Source organism: Spermophilus citellus (assembly GCF_964194105.1).
Source record: "Spermophilus citellus genome assembly, chromosome: 13".
NCBI lineage: Eukaryota > Metazoa > Chordata > Mammalia > Rodentia > Sciuridae > Spermophilus > Spermophilus citellus.
The window spans coordinates 68,101,451-68,125,576 of NC_138193.1; the positions used below are offsets into that span (position 1 = coordinate 68,101,451).

General features: G+C 34.3%; 1 protein-coding gene across 7 annotated transcripts in view; it reads right to left on the reverse strand.

Moving 5' to 3' along the window:
- The window catches only part of VRK2 (VRK serine/threonine kinase 2), a gene marked incomplete at its 3' end in the record, with an annotated part of 101,121 nt that overhangs the window by 26,793 nt on the left and 50,202 nt on the right, over nucleotides 1-24,126 (reverse strand). For all 7 annotated transcript variants that reach the window (XM_081265557.1, XM_081265558.1, XM_081265556.1 and 4 more), the window contains one exon: nucleotides 7,373-7,505. In XM_081265557.1, the coding sequence (XP_081121683.1) occupies nucleotides 7,373-7,505 (133 nt within the window). The remainder of the gene's footprint in view (nucleotides 1-7,372; nucleotides 7,506-24,126) is intronic.

Genomic DNA, 24,126 nt, shown 5'->3' on the forward strand with positions numbered 1-24,126 from the left:
TTCTTTCATTAAAAAACTCTGAAAAGTCACTCAGTAAACTTAGTTTTTAATTTAAAAAGTCATCTACTAAGAACAATGATACCATCAGGTTGCAACTACTTTTGGTTACCTTACGTAAGTAGTTATAAAAGCAGAAGACAAGATCAGCTCTTACGCGTACTCTATTTTAACTGCTATTAGAGTATTGGATTATTAAAGGCCCTTCAATCCAGAAGAATGTTATAGTCCCATGGGTGCCATTTACTTTCTGCACAAGCTTCGACAATGTCCTAATGCAAGACTTGGCTCTTGTATTAAAATAAAAACACAATCTCTACCATGCTGTTCTACAGTGATTTCTTTAGTAATAAATCTCCCATTAATAATGGAATGGTTCCATTTGTACAGATGTGTTCACAAGTCTCTTTTCCATTATGGCAATTCCCGATTACCACCACTTAAAAAATGTTCACATCCTCTAATTTTCAAAAAATGATATTTTGGCACCTGTTTGGATGATACAGACTACAAGAGGCCCTTTGAGGAAAAACAATCAGAATTAAAATGGAATGAACCTTCCCAGCCACTTCCCCCAACCCCCCAACTGAGGGATTAATTGATATGAAGCTGTAAGTAATGACAAGTCATTTAGATTTCTGAAGTCAATCTTTCATAAACTGGTCTTCATTTAAAATAGCCCTTTGAGAGTTAACTTTACTTCACTATTATAGTTTTTGGTCTTACCTAATTAAAATACATTATCACATATTCCATTCTTACACTTATTTTCTTTCATTGCACATACACATTAATAACAATGGCTAAGCATTCTGCCACTGTTTCCACTAAGTTCTATAAAAATACACACATTATTTAAAAGAACATCTAACAGTCACCCTTTTCTACTAGTAAAGATAAGAGCATGAAGTGTTTCTGAGTATCTCTCCCTTACATTCCCTTCCAGAAAAACAGACTAAACAACTTGTTTTAGGAAGCTAATGTTTACTTTCCATCTACCATACAGTAATATCTGCTAAGTTAATTTTAAAATTCTAGAAGACAATATTAGAATCTGTGTGTACCACTTACATGCAGAATTAGTCATCACTGAAAAGGACTATTGATAACTATAAAAGGGTTTTGAGCACTGGAAGTACAGCTCAGTGGTAAGAGACTTATATAGAATACACAAGACCCCAGCACTGGAAAAACTAAAAACCTTCTAACTTGAAAGTTGCTTCTTTTATTACAGAATTTAAAAATGCATTTAAAAACATGCTAAGTGAAGCAGTAAATGGAAGGAGCCCTAGACTAGGAATTCATAGATAAGAGATCTACCTCCAGCCTCCACCATTATTACCTTTTTAGTACTAAAATTCAATAATGCCAGGTGATACATTTATTTTAACATCTTTTCATTCACTCAGAAAATATATTATGAATTGTTTTCTGAGTCATACATTTGCATAATTGTAATACATAAAGTTCTTTGACTACACTTGATAATTAGCATAATTATTAATAGTAAGCTTTCATAGATTTCAAAAAAAATCAAGAATTTACTATTTATGTAAATGTAATTTACTTATAGTGAGACTATTATTAATAAAATATTTTTCCTCCAAACTTTCTCAATTTAGTTTCTAAATGTTATTTGGCATCTGATGTTTACTGAGCTTACTAATATGCAACAAGGTAAATTAGTCTTTTCAGTCTAAGTCTGTGGTGCTCTCAAATGTTCAACATTTCAAAATGATAAAGCATTGCCAAGAGTAATAACCAAAAACTAACAAAGAACAACAACAACAACAACAAAAAAAAAAAAAACCACCACCACCACCAACAACAACAACAAAAACACAGAATACTGGGGGTATAGCTCAGTGGTACAGCACTTGCCTAGCAGGTGCAAGGCCCTGGGTCTGATCTCCAGCAACGGAAAAAGAAAGAAAGAAAAAAAAAAATGGCCTATGTGAGAACTTAAATTTATTTCAAGGAATTAGAATCTGACCTAACTTTCCTATGTACCTACATGAATACACCACAGTGAATCTCAACATCCTGCACATCCATAAGACTAGGATCCTAATTAGAATAAGATATACTCTATGTTTGTATAAATGTCAAAATAGACTCCATTGTCATGTATAACTAAAAGGAACAAATAAAACATATAAACCATATAGAATAAAACATGACATGCAGCAAGTTAAAAAAATGCAGAACCAATAAAAACAATTGTTGTGATTTATAGAGAGCTGCTACTGTGCCAGGTACTCTACCTGCTTTTTTATTATTGCATTGAATCACTCGAACAGTGTAAAATATCATTAACCATACTGACAAAAAAAAAAAAAAAGAAGCTAAGAGAGGCTAAATAACTTGTTCGGTATCAAAGAGCAAAACTGGACAGAGCTCAACACTGAAGTTCAAGTCTTTCAGAATCCAAAGTCCATGCTCAATCTAAGAATTATTTGCCTCCAGAATTAATTTTAACATTATTCAAATAGCATTATTTACACTACTGAAATAGGCAATTTAACTTAAAGCACTGAAAGACATACTGACATAAAGAAACATGTTTTGGTCATAAACAAGCCACAGATACCAAGATCTAAGCTGCATCCCTAAGTTTTATAAAAGGATAGTTGAATGAAAAATTATTTCTTTCAAGCTACTTCACTCTCGTAAAGAAGGATCTCTAAGTTAGAATATTTATTTATAAAGTGTTAAATGGTCTTTCCAATCAAACAACAGAGAGACCACTTTTGAGAACTGGTCCTCAAAAGACAAACTGGAGTAAAATTCACCAATAGGAATGAAAGAGAAAAAGCAAAGTTTAAGTGTTAACTGCCCTCCCCCCAAATGGATCTGATTATTTGCCTAAGGGACTTTCTGTTTAGTTTTATTTCTTAATATAGTAGCATCATGGAGTATGAAGAGAAACAGGGATTGGTAGAAAATAAAATGAACTTGAAAATGTTTGGGTTCAAATGCCCAAAATATGAATATATGTAACCAGACATGACAATATGAAAGCAGAAAACCGCTGGTAAGATGCTCCTTGACAAACTGAATAGTGATATATGAAGGACAAATTTAAAGTTTGTTCTTAGTTTTCTAATGGATAACTTATATAATTCAATATTTTGTCCATTAGAACGTACAAAGAGCTACAAAATATTATGGTAACCACATATACTGTAGTTTCAAAAAGGATATTAGGAAAATAGAATATAATAAATAATATTTCAGATAAAATACTGAACCCAGGTCTCTATTTTTCCAGTACCTTTTAAGTTTTAAATTACATTTCCTCATGAAACCCTACTACGTAAAGATTAAGAAAAGCCATTCAACAGAGCAGAGATAGTTTACATTTGGCCATTGCATAGTCTTTAACAAAAGAGTTCAATTAAAAAGTCAAGATGTATGTTAAGACTTTAAAAAGTCATGTGTGAATGTAAACCAATGGTTATATGCCACAGAGAAGCAATAATCTTCATTATTGTTTATACATTAGCCAGACTATTTAGAGCAGTCAAATTTACCTACACAGTATATATTTTTGTCAACTAATGAAATAAAGGAATACCAATATTTGATGGCTTACCTTTATACTTTATAATAAGAAAATGAGATTTCTTTTTTGAATTAGTATTTGAGAAGGTAAGTATTGTGCAAACCATGTCATTTTCCTAAGTTTGGTAACATGAAAATACATTCTCAGTTTATTTCACATGTATTTTGTAAGTTGGTGCAAAATGAAAGGAAACCAGGCAAGAAATAACACCAGACTTGGATTTCATATACTGTAGCAATTGGCAAAAAATTTTAAAAAAAGTTAATATATCTATCTGACACTGAATATATTAAATAAACAAATGGACATTTAAAGTACAATTTAGAATCATATTTTATGGTCATCAACGATGTCGAATTAAAACAGGTATTATACACTCAATGCCTAGGTCTGAAGTATTTTAAAAAGCTCAATATGTTAAATGCAGTATATCTCTAGAGAAATTAGGTATTGACTGCATGCCTCAGTGAGTAGAAAAATCTACAGAAATCCATACCACACATTGATCCAAATATTGCTTTTTAACATTACTAAGAATGCAACAAAATTTTAAAATAGTATATTTGACAAAGATATAATTCTCTTTAATTATCAGGCAATGAGAATAAGATATGTCAAATTTATATGTGCTAGTTTCTGTGAAGAGTAAAGAAATAATGGAAGAAATAAATACAACATACATTACTGTAATTTTATACTGAATAAAAGCAGTTCAGCCACTTAGAAAATACATTTAGGATACATGAGAGAATTGAGTTTGGAATAACTGAAATGTTTAAAAACATACAGATACAGAGATGTATGATAGTTACAGGTATAGTTATCTCTCCATTCATCTCTATGCATAATTTTAATCTATAATAATATGAGCTAATAGCTAAGATGGTTATTTCTTTCCCTCCCTTTATAGCTGAATGAGAAAACACTTAGGTGAAGAGGCTGAGATACTTTTTATACACATTCCTTCATTATAAAAACTTAATCCATACCCACACAAAAATGAGCTTTCCCTTCAATTTCTGAATAACCATTAGAAAAAGTAGGAGCAACTAGATAGTCTGATCAGGTTAATAGTCTTTATTGAGTGGCTAACTCCTAAGATAGTTTTACATTAAAATCTGAATATTCCCTTGGCCTGACCAAACCCAGATATACTGGACACATAGCAAATGTTTGACAATCAGAAGCTCTACTTTGCAGTGATAACTTTTGTTCTCTGTGCTTTCTTTTGCATTATCTTTCCTCCATATCTATATGACATCATAGCTGGACTGGTACAGAAGATTTTTTTCTGAGATTAAGCTACATAGTGGTTGTACTAAAAGTAAACACATGAATATTTATGAACTTGATCTTCTGCATTTACCTATAGGATTTATGGTCCTGTTTATTTTGGTTTCTAAATATGGTTAAATAATTATTACCTAATAATTATTTATACAATGCTGAACTGAAATGTTTTATTTTAGAATATTAAATACAATACCTTAAAAACACTGTTCAAACACTTGAGAATACAAACTTTCCATTTTATATACCAGAGTAACTTCATATAAAAATTTCAGCAAATGTGTGTATACATATGTTCTCATAAAAATGAATATATTTATATGTACAAGTAGAAACAGATATGCCTAGAAGTTTAAAATATATCATATTTTAAATGTTTGAAGGTAATCTACTATTTAGGAACCCTGGAAAACCTATGATAAAAATGAATATTCCAGCATAAAACTTTCCAGCAAACACCAAAAATATTTAATGTAGGTTCTTCCCTGAATATTCCTTCCAGAGATATAATATCTTTTTGTGATCATTCTGAATTCAATTTTTCTCCCCCAAGACCGGGAATGGTGAAATCTACTAATCAACATGTATAAGATTTAAGGGAGAAAAAACTTTAAGTGGACTATTGAATAAAAATTTGTTCAAATATTTCATGAAGATAGAACAATGCAAACACAACATTCAACTATGGAATTAACTGAAGATGATGTTCAGAATTACTACTGTCAAACTTTGGTCAGACCAACAACTAATAACTCTTCTTCCCTTTGTATAAGTACAATAGTTTCTTAGCTATTTTCATACACAAAACCAGACTAATCAGTATCAGTGGCATCAATTCAAATAAGTGGCCTAACCATAAATCAGTATCATTATTAACAAAACTGTACAAATAGTTAAGAATCTGTATGATGAATTTCCATGTGTACCACTATGTAAAAAGTAATTGCATGTTTCTGAAAACTATTAGGTATTGTAAAATAATTCTGGCAAAAGTGAAGAATAAAACTCATCAGAAGTGAAAGAACTTTAAGCTAAAAAACCCCCCACAATATTCTTGATGTTTATGCTTTTTAATTTAATCAAAGCTATATCCCATTGTCTTTAAGTGTTCACTGATTTATTAGCAATGTAAATGGTGAAAAATTATGCAACTCTACTAAATTTCTGAGTGATCATTACTTTTTTAAGAAAATCATACTTGAAAAAAGGTAGTGATTTCTTTTACTCTATGCTGGGAATATAAAGGCTAAATTCTGTTTCAGAAATATAGTCTAAGTTTCTTAGGTATACTACCAACACACTTGTTTTACTTTTTCATCAGCTTACCTTAAACTAATGTGGGTTTTTAATTGCTCTGGAAAATGATCAAGACTCTCTACATTGCATGGTCAATGGTCCTTTTAATAGAAAAGGCAATAATATACAGTTGTTTGTGCCAACTAAAACTCGTTAGAAAGTCTCAGTTTAGGGTAACAGTTCAACAAACCATTAAGAAGTGCAAATGTCTTGCTGCCTTTTACTGAAAATGTGTTCATCTCAATGCTATTTAAAACTTGTTTATTTAATTTAGCATATTTGAAAATACTTTTATAAACAAAGTTTACAAAGAATATAATTTTGAAAGCCAAAGTTTTTCAATAATCACAATTTTTTCACTAGCATAACATTAGAATTGACTTTTTGTCTTGCTGACAGAGCAACTAAGAAAGTACAGTTGCATTGACCATATTGATTGTGAACAAAGCAACCATCAGTGGGACTCAGCACCATATATTTTCAATATTGACCTCCTACTTCCTTTTCCATGGCTTTCTGGGTCGGCTATTGGATTTGGACTGCAGAGTAATAAACAGCTAAGGTTTAATTAATGGTAAATGAATACAAGACATAGGTTATGACTTTAACTAATTAGGGAATTGTTGAATTAAGTCTGCCTTGGAATGCAAGGCAGTCCAATCAATATCCAATAAAAGGACTATGTATGTAATTTACCTGCAAATGTGTTTCCAATACCATCAAAGTGAGTTTAAATAAGTAAGATATATGAAAGGCGACTAGGAGAGATTTCCACAAGTTAACACTTTATAGTTTCAAGAAAGATATCCTTATTGTGGAGAGATGATATCTTCTAGATTTCTGATAAGGGCACAAGGAAAAACAAATAATCATTCACATGTGCAACTTTATCAAGTCTGATAGTCACCTACAGCGTAAAAAAAAATCTTCACTGACCTCTAGGGTTAACAAAAACAAGCTAGTGACTTTCTGGGCAAGAGAACATCAAACTTTGTTTACTTGCTACCCTTTGGCTCCTTCTTCTGTTGTTACAGTCTATATCCCCATGCACTATCAGAAGAAACATTCATTGGTATAACAGGAACTCACTAATGTACATAAAAACCTCAGCAGTGCTCTCACTCTTCAAACCGACTCTGCCAAGGTCATCTCATGCAGTTTTATTACTCTTGACTCTAATCATTCTTCTGAAATAAAAGTAAGAAAAAGAAAAGAGAAACCCACCTACTCCCTTGTGGGCATCCAAGCTGGTAAACTCTATTGTCCCATTATGGCCTTTTCTAGGATTTTCCTGATACTGTTTATGGTTCCCATTGGGACAATATCTGTAGGAAAGTCCATAATCTGCAAGATAAACCTGGAAGACATGAACAGACAAATGAATAATGCTTTTGTCCTCTGAAAATATGGCCTTTATAATTAAGTCTTTAGAAGCTGATAACTTAGGAATAGTCTTGGATCTATATTTTATTAAACCAAGTGGTTCCTTAGGATAAAATATATACAACTAGGGTGCTATAACAACTAACTTTCCAACTTAAATCCTTACTACATCATGGGCATATCTGATTTCTGGGCTAACTTGGATTTAATTTTTCTTATTTTGGTGCTGAATTCCCTTTTCTCCAGGTGGGCATCCAGACGTCATAAACCACAATATGTCTTTTTTACCTGTATTCATAAAGGCTTATGAGGCTTGGCTTTCCTTTGTAACCCCTCCCAGAAACAAAACAGTTTTAAGCACAGAAGAGACATTAAAGCAAACATTTTAAAAATATAAATCTAATTTTATAAGTCTCCTCTAATAGGAAGTATAAAAATAGTGAATAGACTATAGAGCTGATGTCTCAAAATAAACCAAAAAATCACCCTCATGTTGTTTGTATTTAAGGATGGAACATCAATGCAGGACTTCTGGTCTTTTAGACTGATCCATATCACTACTGTTATCTTTGTAAGTCAATCAGAATTGCAAGCAGGGTCTCCAAACAGAAATATAGACTGTTCAAAGTCAGACAATTCAAATGAATTTTTCTCAGATTACTTTTGGAGAGAATATAAAGTGGGAAGGAGTAGTTTTATGGATATATCATATGTAGAATGGAGAATTGCTGGACATTTTTTGTAACATGGATTCAGAAAATGTAGTTCCCACCCATCTGCTACCATTCCATTCCCCTGCTCCAAAACAAAGCAGTTTCAACTTTTAACACATGTAGTTTCATATATATATATATTTCTTTACAATGTAGGAAATATTTCCAGAAGTGGCTTCAAGATAATAGATAATTATAACCTGCATTTTAAAAGAAAATTCAGTATTTGGATATTAGTTTAAACTTTTGGTTTTAGGATAGCTTAAGTAGAGGATATTTTGAACTTCAAAATATAAAAGCACAAATTTTATTTGTTGGAGAATATCACTTGCTAGACTGAAAACACATACTTTCATTTGTCTCCCTCTCCCACATGTGCTGCTTCTCGGTATAGCCTCAAAAGTAACAAATTTCTCCACCTTAAATAACCACACACTTCAGAAACAGTTGCTTCCCTTCACTATTTCTGATGCATTTATTTATCTCTTTATTTCAAGAACTAAATAGACGTCACCTGGAAGGGTATATATGATAATTCAGCAAACAGAATTATGTTTTAGTACATAAGAGCCGTTTACTATTTTTTAGAAAGTGCTATCAAAAAGCTTTTCATGTTGTCATAAGACCAAAATTTTAAGAAAGGATACTAGGCACCAGGGGTGTTCAGTACTTTCATTGACCCCAACCATCCTCCTGAATTCCTACAGGTAGGTAACATTATCACCATTTTGTTCCTGTGGAAATGGAGGCTTAACGTATCTGTGCGAGTTGTGTAAGAAAAGGCAGCCAAGATTCTATAGCAGTTCTGACTTTAGAGTCTTCACTCTCAGTCACTGTCAAAAAAAATGCAAAAAAAAAAAAAAAAGAAAAAAGAAAAAATGCAGCAGGCAATTGAGTTAAACTCACAAAGGAAACTTTCTTCAAGACTACTGCAATAAGGGAGAGAGTGTGAACTCAACTCCAATGAAACAAAAGGCAGGAAAGTTTATAAGTGCTAGTGAGTCAGTGGGAGAGTACTAGCGAATGTTAGGGGGACATTGGTCAATCTGAATATGCCATCTATGTTTGCTAACTGGCACTTGGTTACTGTATCCCACAGAGACTACCATCCTGCATAGGGACAACTCCCAGTTCCTTAACAAAAACATGCCTATGTTCTAAAATGTATAAGACTGGGAGAAAAATCTGTCTCAAAGGGACAGGAAAGGATTTACAATTTTGAGTTTTCTTAAGTAAATACTCTAAGAAAAGGGAGGTCAAGACTATGGTCGGGAAGAAACCTGTCAAAAGTTTAGTTAGGTTGATGGGCTCCTTATGACCATCTTGGTCTTTGCTTAGCCATAGGTTTCAGAGTTGTGCTAGGATGCTCAAAATTTGGCAGAGCAAGGTTTAAAGACAAGAAGCTAATAATATAGTAAAGAAGGCATATATTAACTATATTTTAGTCAATGAATATTTCAGATGTAAAAGTGATTTAAAACATGCACAGTCACAGCTTCAAGGAACATGCATATACTCTAAGAAAGTGATCTTTAAAGCACGCTAGGTATTATCCAGCCAACCAGAAATGCTCTTGTTAGTCTTAATAAGAATTACAGGTAGAACTCAAAGGATCATGAATGATCAAAATATAAAATTAAGATTTCTTAGCAAAAAGAACAAGTCTCCACTCCCTTCCCAACTCTCATACATCTTTTTTTTAATAATCTACTAATTCAGATTTTTGTCTCCTAATTTAGCATATAGTTCAAAACATTTATATTCAGATAGCTTTTATGAGAATTGACCTGGAAAAAAATTCTAAAATTTTTAATGAAAAGTTTGCATATCACTAGCATACATCATCAACACTATCAGAAATATAGTCAGGGCTCTATTGAAGATATATAGGGGTGAATGGAGACTTTATGTAATAGGAAGCAAAGTCAATAATCTGTCTCAAGTAATCAAAATGTCAACAAATTAATTTGACTCAATTATGTCAAACTCAAAGTTTTACAGACAGTCTAGAATTTTGCCAGAACAATTCAGAGACAGGGAATAAGGGCTTGGAAAAACCATCAAACAAGAAAAAGGAGGGAATAAAGGAGCTAACATTTGTGAGATTCTATTATGTGACAATTACTGGGCAAAGTACTTTTCACAAATTAGTTCATTAAATCTACACAACTATTCTCAAACCATGTAGCACTGGTTTGATTCTATGAGGAAGCTGACCATTCACTACTTAAATAACTTGCTCATGAAACAGAGCTAGTGAAAGATGGAAGCAGTACTCAAATCCAGATCAGTATGACTTCCAAAATCATCCTCTCTTCCCCTCTTAATAAAATATAAAAGTGTCTCTGTCAATTTCTGAAGTCATATCAACATCAAAAATAAGTTGAAGCAGAACCCAATCTACAGTAGGAGTCACAGGCTAGGACTTATTTTTGTACCCTTTAAAACTAAGAAAAATGTACATTTTTATGTGATTGTAAAAGAAAGGAATGAAAGCTGAGAGAGGAAAAATACATGACTGTAAAAGGAAGGAAGAAAGGAAGGCAGGAGAGAAAAGAGAAGCAGGGAAGGAAGGAGGAAGGAACTAATAGAGAACCACATGCAGCCTAAGGAGCTCAAAGCCTAAAATATTTACTATCTGGCTCTTCATAGAAGAGGTCTGTCAACCTCTAGGGTGAAATTTGGTTTAGTTATTTTTATACTATCCTTTTTTCTCTCTGTGTAAAATAAAAAACAGATAGCTTATACTTTTTTCACTTTACATATAAATATGTATAATATTCCTAGTTTTAGGCAGGCCTGCCTTAGGAAACCCAAAGATTTACACCAGAATTGAGTATGGGGTGATTATTTGCATTGTAATAAGACTAGCCATAGGAATATTTAAATAGCTATCTCTCTAATGCATTTTAAGTGAGTTTCTTTTTATGCCCTTTTTCTGAATACAGTAACCCCTTCCTTCCTCCATAAGTACAAAGGACAGCCCTGCTTCAGAGGACTTTCTCTCTCTTTTTTTTTTTTTTTTTTTATTGTTGGTCGTTCAAAACATTACATAGTTCTTAATATATCATATTTCACAGTTTGATTCAAGTGGGTTATGAACTCCCATTTTTACCCCGTATACAGATTGCTGTATCACATCAGTTACACTTCCATTGATTTACACATTGCCATTCTAGTGTCTGAGGGGAGGGGAGGGGAGGGGAGGGGGGATAGTAGAGAATAGGATAGAGTACTTTCTATTGTACTTTGCTGCCTCTCACATTTCCATATGACACTCCATATCAATTATGTCCCTTTCCAACTTCTTGAGGGGAGATGCACCGCGTCAGTATCCACATTTACTAAGAGCAAGTTACCAGTGCTCACTGAAACCATTCCCTTGGAGGGTCTCATTGTTTTAGTGTACTTCTTATCTTGTTCCCCTGAAAAACACCCAAATGGAACTAATGCTTCCATGGACTCTCAATTTTAATATCTTATAACTTAAAAGATAGTGAGGCACCCATCAAGGTACACTCCCATTAAAAAAGGATTGGCCTTTCACCTATAAGGAATACAATAGGCCCACAGCCTCCAGCAGCAGGGCCACTGGGATCTGCTGCACAGCCTGAGAACAAAAGCCATACTATTCTTAGGCAGCCTCACAGATGACTAGTCATGGGGAGGAAAGGGAACCCTCTTCTAATCAATTGGTATCTCCAATCATCATCATCATCATGTAAAAATCTTTTTATTTTTATTATCATTACTTTATAATAAATTATAATGATAAATATTATTAGAAATAGTTATTTGTTGGCATTATTTTTTAAAAAAAATTATTATTAAAAAAAAAATAATCTTTGCTATGGAGCCCCGAGATGGGTTGGCCGAGAATGTCAGATGTGCATTGCAGTCCAATGTTCTCCCTTTCACAAGGGTCAGATCCACAGCCCACCCTGAGAGCTTCCCTATCCAATTGTGTTTACTCTTTTTATCTTGCACAGGTATCATATTCCCTTCTCCCAACAAAGTCCTTGTACTCCTAATTGTCTCAGCATCTGTCTCCCTGAGAATCTCATTTGACACAGCTGGTCAGTAAATAATATCCTTGATTAATAAATGAAATGAAGATGAAAAACACACAATACTTCAAGTACTACCAAGGAGAACACAATTTGCCATAAGCCAGGATGTACCCATATACGCCTTATTCTCAAGTTTTGCACTTGGTTAAGCTTTTATTTCCAGTTGCCTTTGCTGCCTGATGCTTGCATGGACAATAAAGGCTTTATTTTTCCAGAAGAATGGGTGAACTAAGGATTAAAAGCATCCTGTGACAATTCTCCTTGACATAATTTGTATCAGAAGGGCCTTTATCCTCAACTGGGCACTTCTCCAGCGCCACCCCAAGTGCACTCTTACCTTCTACCACACTTTCTGAATTCACACTTCTACTTCCTGGACTCACCTGAATCCTATCCTGGCACTGAGATACTTTCAATCATGAGCAATGTCTTGGTTTTCACTTATATTCCTGAGGTTTACTATTATAATAATGTAAAAAAGTATTTAACTTTTATTATGCCTCAGTTCCATATCTGGAAGCTGTAAGCTCCAAGGAGAGGAAAGATCAGGATAAGGTGCACACACCTTTGTATCTGTGACATCTCAAAGGTCTTCTGCATGGTAGGTTTAAATAAATTTTTATTGATTTGACTTGATAATAATTGGACCAACTGAACTAATTTCTTTCCATAGATATCTGGGCACCAAGCATAATAAACTATTAGGAATTATACATTTTAATAAGAAAAAAACGTATATTCATTGAACTCTTGCTAAGTGAGAGCATTAAGTGCCTTATACTAGACAAATCATTTAAACCCGATTAGTCTAATAAGTTATTTTAAGGTCTTCTAAGGATGAGAAAATAGGATAAGGTTTGGTGCTCTGTGCAAAACAAACTTATAGCAGCTAGAAAAGCTGGGCTTTGAACTTAAATCAGTCTGACCAGAAGACTGAGTTATTTTCTATTTGGCCCACATTGAGGAAAGGGAGAGAGTTTAGCACATCTGTAGGTAGAGAAGTAAGATATGCTCTGACAAAAGTGTAGCAGCCTATGAAAGTTTTGAGCAAGTTGAGATTATTTCCATTAATAAGACTCAGAAGAAGCAGCAACATTTAAATTGGGCCTTGAAATACATCTAACATTTCCACAAATGGAGGGAAGAAGAAACAACACAAGAAGGAAAACAAGGTGTGGGTTGGCGGGTGCTGGTAGTCGAGAGATTAGTGGAAACACAAGTCAGAAAAAAAAAAAGATCCACGTTCATTTACAAAGAGCCTTGGAAATGGTGCTAAGAAGCTGGAACACAATTTTTTTAAGTAAATTCATGTCACTGAAAGGCTTTGCAAGAAAAAATATCAGCATTGGCAGCAAAATGGAGTGTCAAATTAGAAGACTATGACAGTAGTCCAGGCAAGAGGAGCCTGGACTAGTGGTACTGGTGAAGGGAGACAAAAAGGGCCACAAATTATAGGATGGGTTTTTAGGGTGGGGACTGTAAAGACAGAGTGACTGGATAGGGATGAGGATTCAATGAACAGAGAAAAAAGGGATCAGAGGAGGAAAAGATGTTTTTAAAAGAAAATGATAATCTTTGTACTCAAAGCAAACTGGCCAGTTGGAGATGAACAGTCTAGTCCAACTAGCTTCTGTTTCTGTCAGCTTATGTCGGAACTGAGTGACACAGTAGCAGCTGATGGAAAAGAGTATAAAGGATCTCTTTCTCATCAAGGTTTGATCTTCCTGCTCCTGGAGAATTGGGATTCCCCAGTAAGGAGCAGCTAGACTGGCTCAAATGGAAATATATTTTCAATTGGGAAGATTCAGTGAAGGATAGTCAAGAACAGGAGCTCTGGAATCAAGATTCCCTGGGTGTAAGTCCTGGCTCTACCTCTGATTCCTACTGTATTCCTAGCCAAGTTACTTTACTTCTTTGTACTTCTGTTTCATCATCTAAGAAATAACCTACCCCTCTCAAGTGGTATTGAAAGGACCAAATGATTTAAACCTATCAAAGTCTTAGACTAGTATCCAGAACATAGCAAAAGCCAGAAAATAACAGCTAACGAGATTATAAATCATGTTTCATAAAACTAAAGAATTCTTGTGGAGCAAAATAAAAAAAAATGGGTTCTTATCAGCATGACAACCAATAAAAGATGGTATTTTCTAGCAATTGTATTGGAGGGCTGTGAGGGATAATCTGGTCCCTATTTCTCTCCTTGGTTCTAGTGGCCTATGGCACTCCTTGGCTTGTAAATGGTGTTCCCCGTCTCTTCACATTGTCGTTTTTTTACCCATGTCTGTCTCCATGTTCAAATTTCCCCTCTTCATGAGATCACAAACCATACTGAAGTGAGTCCTCCCTAATGACCTCACTTTAATTTGATCATCTACAAAGACTCTATTGCCAAATAAGGTCACTCTCATAGGTAATGGAGATGAGGCCTTCAAAAGCTTTTGAGGAAACAATTCCATCTATAGCAATCACCATTCTGTTTGCAAATAACCAGAAAGGGTTCTCCCTACAAGAAAGCATTCATAATGGCCACCTTCAACTGTGAAGGTCTCTTGACATTGATAGATCTCTTCCAAAAGAAATTTAAGATATGCACAAATGACTTAATGTACCTGGCTATACTACTGCTGTAAGTAACTGTTACAACTGAATGCTGACTAAACAAAAAATTCATATATGCATTAATCTCTTCAATTTCTTATTGTTCCCTTATCATTCATATATTAAGTGTATTATGCATTCCATACTGTCTGCCAGTTGCTGGTAACAAATCAGTCAATAGAACACAGTCCTAGTTTTCCCATTGACATGATCACAAATTTGATTTTCTGAAAGTCCAGTATGCAGTACAGAGAGAATCACACTAACCTAGTCCTATACCAGTAATTTCTTAAATCAGATCTGCAGCTAACTACCAGTTCTATATGGTAAGTCAGAGACTGAGAAATGAAAGGGACCAAAGAGATCACATAGGCTACTCAATTTACAAAAGGGGAAGATGGGCCACTAAAAAAACTACTGAATTATTTAAAGGAGGAAGAGATCTGCAGTACTGGAGTTTTATTAACTAGAATAAAAATTATCTGTATTCCCTACTTCTCATAAATTTAGAATACAGAAGAAAGTGAAAGAAATAAAACAGTACCTGATATTAAGAAATGGCTGTTAATTTTGTTGAGTGCTAATGACATGATGATATGATGAACTTCATTGTTTTGAAGATGTATACATACTTACATATTTAAGTAGTATTTCATAATATCTATAATTTACTATAAAATATTTCAGCCAAAAAATCAATAAAACAAAAATTTTAAATGTTAATTTTTAAAGCAAGGTATCTATGGAGCCCACTAATTTGTAGTATGTTTAAAATTTTTCAAAATAAAGTTTTAAAAATATACTTTACCTAGAGACAAAATTTTATATTTAACAGGTTCTCAGAGTTTTAGCACTGGAAAATAAGCATTGCAAAATATTCAATACAGAAGCAAATTACAAATTATAGCTATTATGATATTGTCTTCAATATATTCCACCCATTGATACACTCTCATAAGACTAACCACATAGCTATCATTCTCATAATATTCTGAAATACATTTAACTAAAGTCATAGGAACAATTTCAAGTTTCCTTTTTTAACTAAAAATATACAGTAGGATTTCACTAGGAAAAAATAATATGCATGTCACTATATGCTACAAGTGGCCAACATCACCATGTTATATTTAATCTATGACACAACCCTATCCACGTGATAGCAAACCACTTTAAAACAGCCTCACCAGCCGTAACATACAGTTAATGTTATGGCATTATCAAGCTAAGATATAATACACTACTTAAGGTATTATAAGAACTAAATTTTATATATGTTCAACAAAGAAAATGCCACTCCTAAAATTGTAACCATATTATGTACACATACCATGTAAAATTCTTAGAACACTTCAAACTCCATCTTACAAGCAACCATGATTGATAAATAGATTGTGTTAGAATTCCCTCTAGCCAACAGTGAACAAGCAACTTTAATGAGGCTTATGACCCTAAACTATGTATTTGAGAGACTCTGAAAGTATTTTGTCACCAGATATATAGGTCAGATGCTACAATTCCTTCTCCAAAATCTATAATTTTTTTTCTAAATTTAAACTTTTTAACTTCCTTAGTTTTGCAACAATAGGCTGTGGAAACTTTATAAGAAACATTTCCTTCTGGAATGAGCATTCAGTACTTGGAGAATAAATTTTTAGAGAATCACAGAATTTTAGAGCTAGAAGGTGTCTCTGAGATCACTTAGCTGAAGTCTCTTATTGTATAAGTGAAAGTTGAAGGCTGCAGATCTGATCAATGGCAGATCTGGGACTGGAACCTGGTCTCCTGAGTTATTCTATCATGGCTCCCGGCAGGCAGGAGGGCCATCACAGGTCCTAAGTCATGTTTAACACTCCAGATGTTGACATGAAGAGCTGCTCTCTACCTGTGAGGGTCACCCTCTTTGACTTAGTATGCAGCTTTGTAATAGAAAGATACTGAATATGACCAGGCATGCAATCAAGGTACTTTACAATCAAGGTACTTCTAGCAACAAGTCAGATAACAGATATTATATCTAAACTGGCTTCATGTCTTAGACGGTCAATGAAGTATCACTTGAAGAGTTACATAAAAGAAATATGTACACAGGCCCCATGAATATAAAAGGAAGAAAGAGAATTGTACCTATCTATAAGCCTTAAGGAGTTCATTTTTGTTCAAAATATAAAATAATACAAGGCAAGTGATACCTGAGAGCTTCTAGGCTTAAAATACATATTTGGAGCTAAAGGGAATCAGAAAAGAATCAAGAATTCACCCAAAAGTAGGGATGTGCAGTGGCACAAGAAAAAAAAATGCTTTTGATTAATAGGGAGTGCACCACTGGACTAAAAGGTCTGGTTTTGGCTAAACTGCATCAACCTTCTTCACTGTGACCCTGGGAGATCCAGGGTCTTACTGAAAACCACCACCTGGCATCACTTCTGGTAATGCCTACATAAGCAACAAAAGACATTTGTTTTCTAAATACTAGATCAGTACTTATAAGCCTAACTCCCCAGTTATAAATTAGACAATAGTATATTCTAAAATCAGGAAACTTTAAAACTTAGCTTAGGTTGTCCAAGAGTTTACCTTAGGTAGTCCAAGAGTTTACTATGATGTTTACCTATTTCTATAGGAAGATTCAGAAAGACATTAAAGGACATCACACAATAAATGTTTTAAAAAATTAGTTAATGCTTTTATAGTATCATTCCTTAAAAAATTAGTTAATGCTTTTATATTATCGTTCCTTAAAATGATATCTCCTATGCTTCTTAAAGTTTTAATTTGATATTTAAACAAACCTATAAAAGGACAAATAACATCTTATATAGTAAACAGGGTATTACCACTGAAGTATTTTGTTTAGTCTTTTGTTTAAAATAATTAATTCTTTAAAATCCTTGTTAAAATTGAGATGGCTTGAAGGATTGGAAATCCCTGACCAGGCATGGTGGCGCATGTCTGTAATCCCAAATACTTGTGACTCTGAGGCAGGAGGATAAAAAATTCAAGGCGAGCCTTAGCAACTTAGAGACTATATCTCAAAATAAAAATTAAAAAAAAAAACAAAGGAAATTTCTAGATTTGTTTTAACATGTAAATCAAGATAATACAATGGCATGTTTCAAGAAACATAAGAAAAAGTGAACTAAGTGTTTTAAATCCATCCAAGTTTATCTTTCAAGTATCAATGCAATCTTTAAAAGTTTAAAAAAAATGTAGTGCCAAGACCTGTGGCACACACCTGGAGCCCCAGTGAATCAGGAAGACTGCAAATTTGAGGCTGGCCTCAGCAACTTAATGTGGCCCTAGGCAACTTAACAAGACTCTGTCTCAAAATTAAAAATAAAGTAAACAAAACCAAAAGGGTTAGAAATGTGGCTCAGTGGTTAAGCACCCTGGGTTTGATCTATGGTAAAAACAAAACAAAACAAAAAACAACAAAGTGGACATGTACCAATGGGCACTTCTTGAACAATGTACCAGGAGATGAGCTACATGCAATCAGAAGATGACAGAGTAACTTTGGTGAGAAGACAGAAGGGTAAGTACTTAAAATATTACATCTAATAATAAAACAAAACATAGGACAAATTAAAGGATTTATAAAAATGCACTTTTTTAAAAAAAAAGTAAAATTAGTACAGCTAAAACATGAGATGACAATGGTAAGACAAAGAAAAAAGTGAAATAAATTCAATGATAATGAATAAGCAGTACATGGAAGTAAATGAATACAACAGCTATAATTATAGAAGTAAAAGATTGAATAATAAAAGGGCCTCAGAGTCTCTTCAACAGATAGAAAGGTCAAGTTAGTAACAATGAAACCACAACTTTTCTAAATATCTCCTCCATCCTTCAAAAATATTTAAAGGATATAAGATCAAATTAAATATATAAAATTAAAAAGGAGATAAAGTAAATATTGTAATGACTATCACACAGCAAAGCAACTGTATTCATAGGAAGAAGCTACAGGAGAATAAAGGAGACAGAAATGCACATAAGAGATTTTTGTACCTTCTTGTATAAAATATATCACCTGGATAAAATCTAAGTAAAGGTATAGATTACAAATAGAGTCACTAAGGCAGATAATTTAGGTATATATTAAATTTTATATTCTGAAAATAAGGACTATTTCTTAAGTAAACATGGAAGACTAACAAAAACTAATCATCTTCTAAGTAACAATGTATCAGTAAACTACAAAGAGTAAAATCACTAAAATATCCATCCAAATCATACTGTAATAAATTTAAGCAATTATAAAAACAACTTTAATAAAAATTTAAGAAACTTTTACTGAATCACTTTTTGGCAAAGGAAAAATACAAGCCTTCTAAAAACTATACAAGTAAAAATAGTGTATATCAAAATCCATGAGAGACAAATCAGTAACTAGAGGAAAATTCATAGCCTTAAACACTATGGAAATAGCTTTAAAAAAATGATTTAAAGATGGTGGAATAGTGCAAGACAGCATTTCTCTTAGCTTAGCTACCCAGAACTCAAACAGTGAGAATACCATGTCTCCCTGATGCTTAGAGTGAAAAATCCTGAGACTGGAGGGGCAGTCTGCCCTAGGTGAACCATGGACTGCTTGACTTATTAGTCAGATATATTAAAAAATAAGGAGGAACCTCTCCATCTTCTGTGATCCAGGAGCTATCTTGGGACTGCAGCACTGTGTAGCCTATAGAAACTGAAACCCACGTCTGTAAGTTTTCCACTAGGTCTGCGTAGGCCTGTCTGAGCCTAGCAATCCAATGGAAAGTCAGACAACTGGGAGCATTTCACCCCGGGGAAACACAGGTTAGAAAGGCTGAAGAAAGTTGGGTTGTGGTTGCTTGCTTTGAGGTAGATTTCAACCCCACTTTTTTCCCCTTGTCCATCTTTCACAGCCTCATCTTCCCTCAGGGCCATCATTATATGACAAGGGTCTGTTGCAGGGCCCCTTAAACTTTGTTAAATGGCTGTCACAATAGGAAAAAAATGTAGTGGTAAAGTATAGTGTACCCCTGTCTCACTTTAGCTTGCTGCAATTTGCCATTACCTTGTCCCATATCATAGGATCAAAAACATCAGCAGCACTTATCCATGGACTGGTATCAAACACAGCCAGAATTTCTGGGCTTCTCTCTGATCCAAGGTTAAAACTCAAGTATAAGAGAGTGTGCAGCACTTGCAGCTGCGAGTCTTTGGGGGAACTTGGTAGGTTCCCCATTTCCCCTTCCTCACTGCTCTGTGAGGGGCCACACCCTGTCTTAATAGGCTTACCTCAGGTCCCTGCTTGGGCACCAGCTGCATGGGCTATCTCTCATCCAGCCAGGAGGTCCACGAAACAGGGTAGAGTGTGGCTGTGGAGTCGCCATTCAAGACCTCCGGAGACCAAGTAGAAAGTAGGTCTGATTTTATTGCGCAATTACTATGTATACATACTCAGGCAGTAGCTAAGCAGATTACAGGCAGCCACCAATGCAATTTCTGGCTAACTGTCCTTGGAGCAATCAATCAAGGAAGGGGCCATGGAGTAAGCTCAGGGACTGCAACAGGAGGCCTCACACCCAGGGCTGTGCCTAAGGGGTAAGAGGTTTGCTGCTCACATGCCTAGTACAGGGGAGTGGTTTGCCACTCAGACACCCTTAATGTATGCCACATATGCAGTACTCCATGCACTTGTCCCCAAATTGGCCTCTCCCCAGTTTAGCAAATCGTGAAGCACAAAGGGGCAGATGGGGTCCCTGATTCCCTCCTGTGTCCCACATCCACCAATCCCTGAACCCTGCCAAATCAAGCATCAGCCCAGCACCCAACAGGGACGTCCAGCTTACCAATCCCCCAAACCCTCCCTATTCCCCAAGCCAGCCCATCACCTGCAGCTATGTGACCAATCTGCAGGTCTCAACACCTGGTCTTGCTCTGCCTGATACAACAGTTTTCTGAGATGGGTGCAGAGTCTGATGACCAGCCCTTAGGACCACCTGGGAGAGAAGTACATGACTGGGGGTGGGAGGAGATTGAGTCTAAAGACTAAATCAGAGACCAGAATCGTGGGGTCTGTAGGCAACATAAGGGGCTAAGATCAGTCTCCTATATCATATGAGTGGAACCCAAAAGAGATTCCTACGGTGCAGTCTTCCAACTCAAACCAGCAGTTGTTACACTCTGCCTCCAGTGCTAACCCGGCTACCCTAGAAACTCTCACCATTCTAAGGATGGAGCTACCATCAAACTCCAGATAACCACTCCTATTGGCTGAGAAGGGAAGATGCAATTGTTCAATTTTCCATCGAAATCCTTTTTCTTTTGTTCTCTCTCTCACATCTTTACCATTTTTGAAACCAAGTATTTTTTACACATCAATTTATTGGGGACTGGGATGTCTGAATAGTATATCACAGTTTTGTTGTATATTCTTTTGTTTTTATTTTTTAAATTTTTAAAATAAAGTTTTACTTTATATTTTTCCTCTCACTTATCTGTTTGCCTGGATTTTCTTTCCCTCTTTTTTCCTTCTAAGAGCCAACCTCTATTAATTCCTCTTTCACTGTTCCTATAATAATTTTTAACTTCTATCTTCTCTCCTCCTTCTTCATAAACACCACATCCTACACCACTTCTGTTCTCTCCTTCTCCACCATTTGAAACTGTAAACCCTTTTGGCAAACCTACTGTTTATATTATAGACATAATTGAACACATCAGTTCTGTGTAATACAATAAAACTGTAGATGTAGGAGCTATTTGGCTTAAGGCTGTCTATTGTTTGCACTGGGTGCTCTTAATATTGGTTTCCTCCTTAAAGGCAAGGTACTGGAAACATTAAGGGATACTATAATAGTCTACATAGAAGAACTGTACTGTCTCAGATCCATACTACTAGATGGAAAGACATACAAACAATATGAAAAAAAAAAAAAAAAACAAGGTAATTAAGCACTCCAAACAAACCAAGATGCTCCAATAATAGAATAAATTGACACCACAGTAGAAGAAATGTCAAGAGTTCAGAATGTACTTAGTTAAACTGATCTTCAGTGTGAAGGAGGATGTCAGAGTAAAATCAGAGATGAATTTTAGGAGGTGAAAGATCACTTTAATAAAGCGATAGATTTTGAAAAGAAATCAAGCAGAAATCCATGAAATGAAGGAATCATTAAACTAAACTAAAAATTCAATGGAAAGTATCACCAACATAGACCATTTGTAAGACAAAATCTCAGGCAATGAAGATAAAATATACAATCCTAAAAGTGAAGTTAACCACACAGAAGACATGGTAATAAAGCATGAACAGAACTTCTAAGAATTATAACATGAAAAGACTAAATTTAAGATTTACTGGGACAGATGAAGGCACAGAGATACAAACCAAAGAATGCACATTCTGAACAATTAAATAATATCAGAAAATTTCCCAAACCTAAAGAATGAAATGGAAAATCAAATACAAGAGGCTTAAAGTATCCGAAATGTACAAAATTACACCAGACCACAGCAAGGCACATTTTAATGAGAATAACTAACATACAAAACATGGATATAATTATAAAGACCATGAGAGAAAAATGAGATTATATATGGGGCAAACCAATTTGGATCTCGGCTCATTTCTCAACCCAGACTCTCAAAGTTATAAAGTCCTGCAACAATGTTTATCAGGCTCTGAAACAAAATGGATGCCAGCCAAGAATTTTATACCCAGAAAAACTAAGCTTCATATTTGAAGATGAAATAAAACCTTCCATGATGAACAAAAATTAAAAGAATTCACAGCTAGAAAGCCTGCACACTACATTCTCAACAAACTATCCCATCAGAATGAAATGAAAAAAAAAAGTGAAAATCAGCAAAGGGGGAGGAACTACATTAAAGGAATAGTCAATTAAAGGAGCAACTAAGTAAAATTAAAAACCAAAAATAAACCAAAATGACCAGGAATACAAATCATATCTCAATAATAACCTTGAATGTTAGTGGACTAAATTTATCAACCAAAAGACACAGACTTACAGATTGGATTAAAAAACAGGACCCAACATTATGCTGTCTCCAAGAGACTCACTGCATAGAAAAAGACATCTACACACTGAAGGTGAAAGGATGGGAAAAAATGTTATCACTCATATGGATCATGTAAACAAGTAGGCGTTTCCATCCTCTTATCAGATAAAGTGGACTTCAAGCCAAAGTTACTCAAAAGGAACAAAGAAGGACATTTCATACTGCTTAAGAAAACTATGCATCAATGAGACATAACAACCATAAATATTTATGTCCCAAACCATGGAGTACATCTATGTACATCAAACAAACTCTTCTCAATTTCAAAAATCAAAGAAATCACAACACAATAAAACTAGTGACTTTAACACACCTCTCTCACCACTAGATAAATTCTACAATCAAAAACTAAATAAACTACAGAACTAAAAAATACAATTAATAATTTAGATTGAACATATATACGTGTGTGTGTGTATAGACTATTTCATCCATCAATGACTAAATACACGGTTTCCACAACAGCACACAGATCCTTCTCTAAAATAGACCACATCTTATGCCACAAAGAAACTCTTAGCAAATACAATGCAATAGTTATGAGACCATGCATTCTATCAGATCATAATGGAATGGAATTAGAAATAAATCATAAAATAAAAAAATATAAGCTACTATCATACCTAGAGGCTAAATAATACACTATTGAATGGCCAATGGAAAGCAGAAGAAATCAGGGATGAAATAAAGCACTTAGAAGTAAATGAGAAAATTCATACAACATATCAAAATCTCTGAGACACTATGAAGGTAGTGCTAAGAGGAAAGTTCATTGCATTGAGCTCATTCATTACAAGAATAGAAAGTCAACAAATGACTTAACATTACATTTCAAAGCCCTAGAAAAAGAAGATCAATGCCAAAAGCAGAAGAAGACAGGAAATAATTAAAATCAGAGCTGAAATCAGTGAAATTAAAACAAAGAAATAATAAAAAAATTGATAGAACAAAAAGCTGGTTCTTTGAAAAAATAAATGAAATTGATAAACCCTTAGTCACACTAAGAAAAAGAGAGAAAACTCAAATTACTAAAATCCATGGTGAAAAAAGGAGTATAACAACAAACACTACTGAAATACAGAAGATAATTCAAAACTATTTTGAAACTTTATACTCCAATAAAATAGAAAATCTTGAAGACATTGACAAA